Source organism: Scyliorhinus torazame, chromosome 5 (genome assembly GCF_047496885.1).
Source record: "Scyliorhinus torazame isolate Kashiwa2021f chromosome 5, sScyTor2.1, whole genome shotgun sequence".
NCBI classification, from domain to species: Eukaryota; Metazoa; Chordata; class Chondrichthyes; order Carcharhiniformes; family Scyliorhinidae; genus Scyliorhinus; species Scyliorhinus torazame.
The window spans coordinates 275,845,243-275,856,689 of NC_092711.1; the positions used below are offsets into that span (position 1 = coordinate 275,845,243).

The 11,447-nt window shown below is 45.2% G+C and overlaps 1 protein-coding gene across 1 annotated transcript in view; it reads right to left on the reverse strand.

Moving 5' to 3' along the window:
• Positions 1-8,375, reverse strand: part of gab3 (GRB2 associated binding protein 3) — a 174,422-nt gene extending 166,047 nt beyond the window's left edge. The window contains exon 1 of the mRNA XM_072505607.1: positions 8,122-8,375. Within this exon, the coding sequence (XP_072361708.1) occupies positions 8,122-8,193 (72 nt within the window). The 5' untranslated portion in view covers positions 8,194-8,375. The remainder of the gene's footprint in view (positions 1-8,121) is intronic.
• Between the last annotated feature and the right edge of the window lie 3,072 nt (positions 8,376-11,447).

Consider the following 11,447-nt stretch of genomic DNA (forward strand, 5'->3'; position numbering starts at 1 on the left):
CACAAATAACATGCCAGTGACTGATAGAAAAGAGGCTATGACAGGTGAGGACCTTGAGAGGATTGTTATCACTAAGGAGGTAGTGATGGGCAAGCTAATGGGGCTAAAGGTAGGCAAGTCTCCTGGCCCTGATGGAATGCATCCCAGAGTGCTAAAAGAGATGGCAAGGGAAATTGCAAATGCACTAGTGATAATTTACCAAAATTCACTAGACTCTGGGGTGGTCCCGGTGGACTGGAAATTAGCAAATGTGACACCACTGTTTAAAAAAGGAGGTAGGCAGAAAGTGGGTAATTATAGGCCAGTGAGCTTAACTTCGGTAGTAGGGAAGATGCTGGAATCTATCATCAAGGAAGAAATAGTGAGGCATCTGGATGGAAATTGTCTCATTGGGCAGACGCAGCATGGGTTCATAAAGGGCAGGTCGTGCCTAACTAATTTAGTGGAATTTTTTGAGGACATTACCAGTGCAGTAGATAAGGGGAAGCCAATGGATGTGGTATGTCTGGATTTGCAGAAAGCCTTTGACAAGGTGCCACACAAAAGGTTGCTGCATAAGATAAAGATGCATGGCATTAAGGGTAAAGTAGTAGCATGGATAGAGGATTGGTTAATTAATAGAAAGCAAAGAGTGGGGATTAATGGGTGTTTCTCTGGTTGGCAATCAGTAGCTAGTGGTGTCCCTCAGGGATCAGTGTTGGGCCCACAATTGTTCACAATTTACATAGATGATTTGGAGTTTGGGGACCAAGGGCAATGTGTCCAAGTTTGCTGACGACACTAAGATGAGTGGTAAAGCAAAAAGTGCAGAAGATACTGGAAGTCTGCAGAGGGATTTGGATAGGCTAAGTGATGGGCTAGGGTCTGGCAGATGGATTACAATGTTGACAAATGTGAGGTTATCCATTTTGGTAGGAATAACAGCAAAAGGGATTGTTATTTAAATGATAAAATATTAAAACATGCTGCTGTGCAGAGAGACCTGGGTGTGCTAGTGCATGAGTCGCAAAAAGTTGGTTTACAGGTGCAACAGGTGATTGAAATGATAATCGCTTATTGTCACAAGTAGGCTTCAAATGAAGTTACTGTGAAAAGCCCCTAGTCGCCACATTCCGGCGCCTGTTCGGGGAGGTTTGTACGGGAATTGAACCGTGCTGCTGGCCTGCCTTGGTCTGCTTTCAAAGCCAGCGATGAAGGCGAATGGAATTTTGTCCTTCATTGCTAGAGGGATGGAGTTTAAGACTAGGGAGGTTATGCTGCAATTGTATAAGGTGTTAGTGAGGCCACACCTGGAGAATTGTGTTCGGTTTTGGTCTCCTTACTTGAGAAAGGACATACTGGCACTGGAGGGTGTGCAGAGGAGATTCACTAGGTTAATCCCAGAGCTGAAGGGGTTGGATTACGAGGAGAGGTTGTGTAGACTGGGACTGTACTCGTTGGAATTTAGAAGGATGAGGGGGGATCTTATAGAAATCTATAAAATTATGAAGGGAATAGATAGGATAGATAGATGCGGGCAGGTTGTTTCTACTGGCAGGTGAAAGCAGAACTAGGGGGCATAGCCTCAAAATAAGGGGAAGTAGATTTAGGACTGAGTTTAGGAGGAACTTCTTCACCCAAAGGGTTGTGAATCTATGGAATTCCTTGCCCAGTGAAGCAGTAGAGGCTCCTTCATTAAATGTTTTTAAGATAAAGATAGATAGTTTTTTGAAGAATAAAGGGATTAAGGGTTATGGTGTTCGGGCCGGAAAGTGGAGTTGAGTCCACAAAAGATCAGCCAGATGGCCTACTCCTGCTCCTAGTTCTTATGTTCTTATCTCAGCTCCAGGACATCACTGCAGGAGTTTCTCTAGGCCCAGCTATTTTCAGCTGCTTCATCAATGACCTCCCTTCCATCATAAGGTCAGAAGCTGGGATGTTTGCGGACGACTGCACTACATTCAGCACCATTCACAACTCCTCAGATGATGAAGCAGTCCGTGTCCAAATGCAGCAAGACCTGGACAATATCCAGACTTGGGCGGACAAGTGGCAAGTTACATTCGCACCACACGTGCCAGACAATGACCATCTCCTACAAGAGGGAATCTAACCACCGCCCCTTGACATTCAGTGGTATTACCACCACTGCATCCCCCACAATGAATATTTGGGGGGTTTACCATTGATCAGAAACTGAACTGGACTATCCATATTAATACTGTGGCTACCAGAACAGGTCAAAGGCTAGGAATCCTACATCGAGTAACTCACCTCCTGACCACCATCCCCCTCCAAGCCTGTCCACCATCTACAAGGCACAAGTCAGAAGTGTAATCCACTTTCTTGGATGAGTGCAGCTCCAACAACACTCAAGATGCTCGAAACCATGTAGAACAAAAGAGCCTGCTTGATTGTCACCCCTTCCATCAACATTCAAACTCTCCACCGCTGATGAACAGTGGCAGCCGTGTGTTCCATCTACAAGATGCAGTGCAGGAACTTGCCAAGGTTCCTTAGACAGCACCCTCGAAATCCACGACCACTGCCATCTAGAAGGACAATAGCTGCAGATACCTGGGAAACCCACCACCTGGAGGTTCCTCTCCAAGTCACTCACCACCCCAACTTGGAAATATATCGCCGTTCCTTCACTGTCGCTGGGTCAAAGTCTTGGAACTCCCTCCCTAACAGCCCTCAGGGTGTACCTACACCTCAGGGACTGCCGCGATTCAAGAAGGCAGCTCACCGCCACGGATAACTATGGGTGGGCAATAAATGCTGGCCTAACCAGTGACACCCACGTCCCGAAAATGTATTTTTGTAAGTTTATATTGCTTAAATTAAGCTAGTTGCCTCTGCCATTTGTTATGATCTGGAATGCAAACGTACAAACATACGAACAAGGAGCAGGAGTGAGCCATTCATATCCTCAAGCTGGCTCCACCATTTAATAAGATCATGGCTGATCTGATAGTAACCTTACATCTACATCCTGTCTACAACCTATCACCTCCTTGCTTATCAAGAATCTACGCACCTCTATACATGGCAGTGCACTGCCTGAAAGGATGTTAGAAACAGAATGTAGCTTCAACGATGATTTCCAAGAAGAAACTGGATTTATTCTTGAGGAGGGAAAACTTGCAGGTCTTCAGGAAATGAGCAGGAGCAAGAAAAGGGTACTAATTGAAAGAGCCCAGGAAAGCACAATAGCCAAAATGTCCTTTTGCTGTGCTTTATGATTCTAAGATGATAATAAAGGAAAGAGAACTGTAAATGTTTGGTTCCAGTGGTAGAGGTTATTTGGAATCAATCCGCAGACCTCATGTTTGGGTAATATTTAGGTGTTGGTTCCCGGGACAGACTTTCATTTTAGGGCTGCTGATAGTGAGCATAATAATGGTCTCTGACATCCCATAAAATGAAAAAAAAACAATAAGGGAGTGGAATCAAGTCAGTGAAAGAGATCATAACAGGGTGAGAGGGAAAGTGAAAATTAAATGAGTACAAAGCTCCTTCACCACAAATTCAGGGTATTGTTCTCCCTTCCCTTGGTTGAGTTACTGAGTGAGCAAAAAATGGTGAGTGAATGAGGGAGTACGAGTTTTTGTGTGAATGTATAAATATGATAGTGAGTGACAGAGAGTGATAAAGTTTGAGGGAGTAAGTAGACAGGGGAGTAAAGGGTGAATTGCTGAGAGAGGGAGTGAATGAGTAAATCAATGAGAGCTGAGCATGAATGATTGACTAAGAATGTGTGGCTGAATGGGTGACTGAGTAGAAGACTGAGCGAGGGAGTGAGAATGAATTAAGTAAGTGTATATGAGAGCAAAGGAATAAGTGTGAGGGTAACTCGCTGAGTGAGCAAATATAAAAGTGAGTAAGAGTTTATGTGATTTGCTGATTGAGCTGGTGAATAAGAGTGTGAGTGAGTATGACTTTGTGAGAGCGAGTATTTGAGTGAATGTGAGAGAGTAAGGCCCAATTTTAACTCATTCAAAACCCATTCACTTACACAGAGTTACTGAAAAGAGTCAGCCTGCAATGAATTCCAACCTCTGCACTCACCTTCTCACGGTCAAAGCTGAGATGCAGAAAGATGAAATTCAGATTTTACAAATTGTAAATACCACTCAACTACTCAGATGCTGTAGAAGGGCTGGTTTGATGCTCTCTGACTGGCCTATTTGAAGGCGGCTGTACATAAAGTCTAGCGGGTTCCTGCCAGCTGCCCACCCCTGCACCCACTGCAATTATACCAGCAGCAGGGGTGATATCGGGCAGGTCGCCCACCAGTGAGCCTATTGGATGCACAATTAAGGGATTATCCCATGAGTAATGGGATTTAACTGACAGCGGGAGGGGCCTCTACCAAGTTTCCTAGCATGGGCTGGTGGCAGGCAGGGGGTTACCCTGTATTAAGTGACCACCTAAGTACATCTGAGGGGGGTCTCCAGCTGAGGCATTACCATCCTGTAGCCGCTCCCCCCTCCTTCGGCCAAGGGTTCCCTTTCCTCCATGACCCTTTAAACCATGGACCCCTCCCCTTTGCCTGGGCCTGCCAACCTGGCTCCAGCAAGACCCTCCCCCCTCCATCCAAATAATTACCAAGTCCTGACCACTAAACACCTTCTCTAGCCCTAACCACAGTATCTGCGATAACCATCGCTCCCAGGACACTGCTGCTACTGAACAGCTTCAAGCCTCTGATTGGCTGGCAGCTCTATGAGGCGGGATTTTCTCTCCCTGAGGGACAAATATCCCACCTCCAGACTATTTATGGCTAATTGGCTGTTAAATGGCTGTGGGCAGCCATTCTATTGCTAGGAGGGCTCCAAGCCTCAACCTTCAGCCAAGACCTTGCAACAGCCAAACGACTAAACGTTAGTTGCTAAGTTCTCACACAGCTTATAAATTGAAATAATAGCAGTGTTTCTAGACTTGTATAATTATTCACTGTTATTTACTGGCGTTATCTAATTGGGTAGCTCCTTCAAATGGTCTTCTGTGCTGTATCATTCTTTGATTCTATCACTTTTTTTATCAACTGTTTTCATATTATCTAATGCAAACATGCCTTGTACTGATCGCACATGTGCAGATTTAGCACCAGATAGAATAATTTCAGAGTAAAAAGTAGCCAACCCAAAGTGAACCTTTGCATGTTGTTCTCCCAAACCTCTTAAACAGCCTGAACATGTTCTTACCAACATCAACACACAAACATTTCCCAGTGGGTACAGAGGGTGGGGGGTCATTGACTAATTTCCAGCAAAAGGAACCTTAACTGTTCTTTTCCTTCTGTAGCCAAGGGACACTATTGTACCCCAAGTGCTGTCTTAAATGAGATTGGCATGGTCAGCAGAAACTGAATAATATTATGATGTGTTAATGCTGCTCATTGTACCATATGGCCCAGCTCTCTCCTAATTCAACTCCATGGTAACTTCAAGAATATGCCTGTCGCAGTGAGTCAAGGTGGCAGCAAATACTGAGCGAATCTCACAGCTTGTATGTATTCTCTATTATAATTCCTAATAATTGTTGGAAAACTCAGATGGGGTAAATAAAGGTAGTAAATATGATAGGAGCACTGCAAGTTGACTCTTCCAATTGTTATCCCTCGCTTGTTGATCCTGGTTGGAAAAAGTGAGCAAGCATGTTAGCTGCCTGGGGACAAGATCAGCCTTCATTGTGATGCCCACAATGGTTGAACAACTTGCCAGCATTCATTATTTCAGCTCACTGATGAAGAACATCAACTTGAATGAGGTACCGCAGAGTGACCAATACCCAATAGCACCCTAGCCCAAGAGTTGGCACCCACAAGAGGAGAAGGGGAAGACATAGTAAAAAAGCAACAATTCTTCGATACCAAATATGTATTCTGTTTGTGCATTATGCTTCTGTAAATATTTAAAATGGACAACTGTTTGCTTAAGATGCCTGGATGGATAACTGCAAGGAAACATTTTAACTTGTCTCAAAATATGCATAATATTTACACCCACAAAAATAAATACATAAGGTGCCATGTAAGATTTTTTTTTGCCTTGAGCTCAGATGTTTTTTTAGGGAATAATAACTTGATGTTTTATCATGCACCACAAAACACTGGATACTATATCACAAATCAGTAAATCCAAATGGGAACAGAAGAGATAAATTGAGAAATGATCAAGTCTGTCAGATCTCTTGTCCGCTCTGTTTTCAAAAGTTCTCCACTTATAATATATTTCCATTATTTACTGTTCCTGTTTCCCACCTAATCCCAGCTGATCAAACTTAGTGTTTTCTTCATAATGCTAAAATTGAACGAAAATTATACTTCTGCGAACAAATTACAATAATTGTTCTCTTTAAATCGTACTTGTTCATTTTACATATGCAAAAAGTAAATATGTGATAAATGAGCATCGATGATATATTGCTTATGGATGATTGTAGTTAAGCATTTCTCTTCGAAACACTTCATAATTCTTTGAAAATAGTTTTATTAATATACTATAAGCAGTAGGCATAGTTAATGGACCATCATTACTAGTCGGTGAGAGCGGCTGTTCGGGGAAGAGCTAAGTGGTTTATTACAAATGCACTTTTCTATGCACCAGACCTTGGAGGGAGGCAGCATTGTAAACAAGTTCAGTTTGACCGCTATTATGAAGTTTCTTTTTTTTTGTCTGCCGTCCTTCTACAGCTAAAAACACGTCAATGCCCAGGCTGGGGAAGCTGACTTTTTATTTATGGCGTTACAGCTGCTGACAGACTCCCAAGGACTATGGAGACTGCCAACCCATCCGACCTGATCCCCCGAACACTACTACTTCTTGTCCCAAAAGGTTACTGCATGCAAGACAGATCAACCCGCTCATCTGTGACCCGGGCTGACCACCAGCCCTTACAAGCTCCCTGCAGCTTCACAAACATACCCCATTATTACACAAACCCATTTGCTCCAGCGATTTACAAATGTGACTCCACATATATATATGCAGGCGGCATTGCAGGCGAGCTGCCGGAGTATCGCGTTTAAATGGAAGGGTTATTCCCATATTTGAATCCAATTTGTAAACTGAACCAGATCGATCCGTTAGCTGAACTGGGCGCCCGTGGTGGGCGGGGACTAGTTTCACTTTAATAACAGTGTTCACACGAGATCGAGTTATCCAAGCACATTTCACCATTTATTCCCTTCTGTGCCGAGACACAATTTCAATGGCAGCGTCGGATTCACCGGGCAGTCAGAACATTGCAAAGACGAACATTAGATATTTATATATATATATATATGTGTGTGTGTGCTGAGGATCACAGGAATAAACAAGTTCCAGGCGAATCCTGCTCAGGACAGTGCTGAGAAAATCATAGTTTAGTGTCACCATCCCAACCCCGCCCCTTCTACTAAGCAGGGAGCCAGCCTTCTGTTACAATGTGTTGAAGTGGTTGCAACAGGTCAGTTACAATATCGGCTCAACATGTGACACCCCCCCCCCCCCCCCAAACACATATATATACACACTTCCCCGCCGTTATCAGGACTTTGGGAACATTGTGAGGTTTGAGGTACAATTTGTCAGCGTGTTTTGGCGAGCCCACCCTCAGCCAATTGCAGTGTCAGTGTTGTCAACTACATTAAATTGTCATGTTTCTCTCTCTCTCTCTAAATGTTCCTGCTGGATCACTTTGCTTAGAGTGCGCCTGTAACCTTATGGCACAGCTTCCGACTTGGTGATGTTTTGAAAGCACGCCCTAATTTCTCAGAAAAACAGACGGGCGGTTGGCTATAGTGTAGTGTGTGTACACGGTGCACTGAGCACCCCCCCCCCCCCCCCCCCGGGCGCGAAACAAACACAAATACAACCAAAATAACTTTCCTTCCAACAAATTGAACAGATCAGCAAAACGAAGCTGGTTTAAGATGATTTTTTTAAAATGCTGAAATGGATCTTGCCTGTCTGTCTATAAATGATTTACTCCGGCCAGAAATACACAAGATCCCTCAGCATCTACTGGGCAGCTCCTGCCTACTTGGTCATAGTGACTGAGTGCAATTGGCCAAAAGTACGTACATTGTAAGCAGTTCCGAGCCGTATAGCAGCATCAAACCATAAGCCGGGCTGACAGCACTTCATTACTTACATAGCGTTTTAATTTCTTTTCTGGAGGTGATTTGATGAGCCACCCGGTATAAACGACGTCTTCTGCGCTCATGGCTGCGGAGGGGGGTGGAGGTAAAAGCCACTTCTCGTGCGGATTGTGTCCTGTTGCTATTTTTCCCTCCTGTTGTTATTGCTGTCACTCAGCTCCTCCATACACAATGCGGTGTAAAATCCATCACGGTATCTCCTCATCTGTGCTGATGGCACAAGTTCCTTGTGTTGGAGGCGGAAGCGCTGCGAGCGGCCAGCTCTCCCACCCATCGCACAGATCCGTCCAATAACACTCACACCGTGGGCAATGACGTCCTCGTAAACAACAAACACACATCGAGTATCCTCACCCCCTTTTACAAAATGCAGAAAGAAAAACTGAAAGCGCTTTCCCAATCAGCCTCCGGGCACAATTGTGAAGTAATATGAGGCAGGTTCATTTTTAAAAAATCCTTTGAATAGTATTGTTTTGGGGAAACACGCCCAATTGGGGAATAAAAAACACATCACTTGGTGTACTCCAAGCTCTGTGTATTCCTGCATTTTCTTTCTGGGTTGCTGACGCAGGTTAGTTCTCACGCGGTCCAATCCCTGGTGAGATGATATTTGGTCTTTAAAATAGAATGATGGGCAATCCCGTAAACAGATTTTATTAAAAATTGAATCGAATTCACTCCACTGAACGCTGTTGATCAGCAGAGGCTTTGTCCCGGTTAGCAGAGGTGACATTGCGGTGATATGCGATTGTTCGTGTTCTTCCCGAGTTCTTATTTCCACTTTCGAGTCATTTCTCTTGTTAGTCTTATTGACGTTCTGTGTTAATATGTGAATTAACGTTCCAAAATCTTTATTAGGATGTTTAACCTGAGGGGGAACAGCAGGTTGTAAACTCACCGGAATGTTTTACTTAGTTACAGGCGTTACACAAATGCATCTTGTTGTCACTTATACTGTTCTTCAATCCCACTTCGACACAGGATTCATTCTGTGCATGTATATTGATAGTATATTTACAATGCTATAAATAAATATCTCATGATTGGGAGGCATGGTGACACAGTGGTTAGCACTGGTGCCTCACATCGCCAGAGACCCAGGTTCAATTCCGACCTTGGGTGACTGTGTGGAGTTTGTACGATCTCGCAGTGGCTGCTTGGATCTCCTCTAGTCCAGATTCCTCCCACATTCCAAAAATGTGCAGATTGCGTGGATTGGCCACGCTAAATTGCCCCTTCGTGTCCAAGAGATTAAGTGGGGTTACAAGGATATGGGGGGGGGGGGCTAGGTAGAGTGCTCTTTCAGAGGGTCGGTGCAGATGTGATGGGCTGAATGGCCTTCTTCTGCACTGTAGGGATTCTATATTTTTATAATAATCTCTAATCTTTATTAGTGTCACAAGTAGGCTTATATTAACACTGCAATGACGTTTTAGTTTGTTTGATTTTAAAGAGAGGGTCCCAAATCTCTCTTAAAACTCACACTGCTAATGTCTTCATACAAATATTTGTCACAGAACAAAAAATATATTACTTGATCAGCAATCGTTCTCTGACCCACAATCTCCCTGTCATAATAGAATCCCAACAGTGCAGAAGGAGGCCATTCGGCCCATCGCGTCTGCACTGATCTTCTGAAAGAGCACCCTACCTAGGCCCACCCCTCTGCAATCCCATAACCCAACTAACCTTTGCACACCAAGGGACAATTTAGCATGGTCAATCAACCTTACCTGCACATCTTTGGATTGTGGGAGGAAACTGGAGAACCCAGAGGAAACCCACACAGAAAGTGCAAACTCCACATAGACAGTCACCCAAGGCCGGAATTGAACTTGGGTCCCTGGTGCTGTAAGACAGCAGTGCTAACTACTATCATCCATCATATTCTTTCTAATCTCTCTCTGTTTCAATCAATAGTCCAATAGTCAGCGTTCCTCTGCCGGCTTCTGTTATTCTTCCTAAATTGCAATATACTAACCCTACTTTCTGCATCCTCAATATGTCAAAATCAAATCTCATTGCAGTCTCCAGCTCAAACTCATTCTTCCCCAGGAGCACCTCACCCACCACAATTTTTCTGCACCCTTTAGGAGTTTATAATTCAATCCTTTTTCTACACCTTTCATAACTGGACTATCCTTTATCTCAATTTAAATAATGATAGTAATGCCCTGCCACTGGGGTGTGACCTTTTTGTTTCTACAAAGGTCATGCTTGATGCCACCATCAATTCACTCGAAGACACGTGGAGAAGCAAACCGTGGTTTTAATCAGCTTAGAATTGAGCCTGCCTGTGACCGGTACAACACTGAAGGCGGCCCCACAGGTCGGCAGCTCTTATACTTCCCATAAAGGGGGTGGAGCCATGGGCGTAGCCCGTACATGCCCCAACATATCCCCTGTGGGTGAAGCCACACAATGGCCCATAGGTAGAGCCCACAGGGTTAATAACATAACACAGTGCACTGGTGAATTATCAGTAATTATACATTCACCACATTCACCCCCTGTTTAAAAATGAAGTCCGTCTGGGGTGACGGGCTCATAGATTCAGTCGGTCCGGTGCCCGGAACGTACGTTGCGAGTGCCGAAGCAGTGGTGTTGCAGCCGCTTCGGGTGGCTGTGGAAGTGGGTCCGGAGCAGGCACAGGCGTGGACTCCTGGAGCGGCTCTTCCGAAGCTTCATTCCTGGCGACCGGTGCGGCGGGTGGGAGGGAACGTGGGAACCATAAAGGGGTGGGGGCGCTGAACATGGGAGGTTGGACGGGGCATAGTGTGGGGGATGCAGTAGTGGGAGTGGTGTTGGAGCCTGCGGGCGCCAGGTCCTGGAGGGAGACGGTATCTTGCCGGCCATCGGAGTGTTCGACGTACGCATAGTATGGGTTGGAGTGCAGGAGCTGGACCCTCTCTACCAGGGGGTCGGTCTTATGGCTCCGAACATGTTTTTGGAGGAGGACTGGACCCGGTGTCATCAGCCAGGGCGGAAGCGAGGCCCCTGAGGTAGCTCCCCTAGGGAAAACAAACAAGCGGTCATGAAGAGTCTGGTTTGTGGCCGTGCAAAGGAGGGGCCTAATAGAGTGGAGCGCATCGGGGAGGACCTCCTGCCAGTGAGAAACTGGGAGATTCCTGGACCGTAGGGTCAGTAGGACGGTCTTCCAGACCGTCGCGTTCTCCCTCTCCACCTGCCTGTTTCCCTTGGGGTTATAACTGATAGTCCTGCTCAAGGCGATGCCGTTACTGAGCAGGTACTGACGCGGTTCGTCGCTCATGAACGATGAGCCCCTGTCGCTGTGGACAAAACTGGGGAAACCAAACAG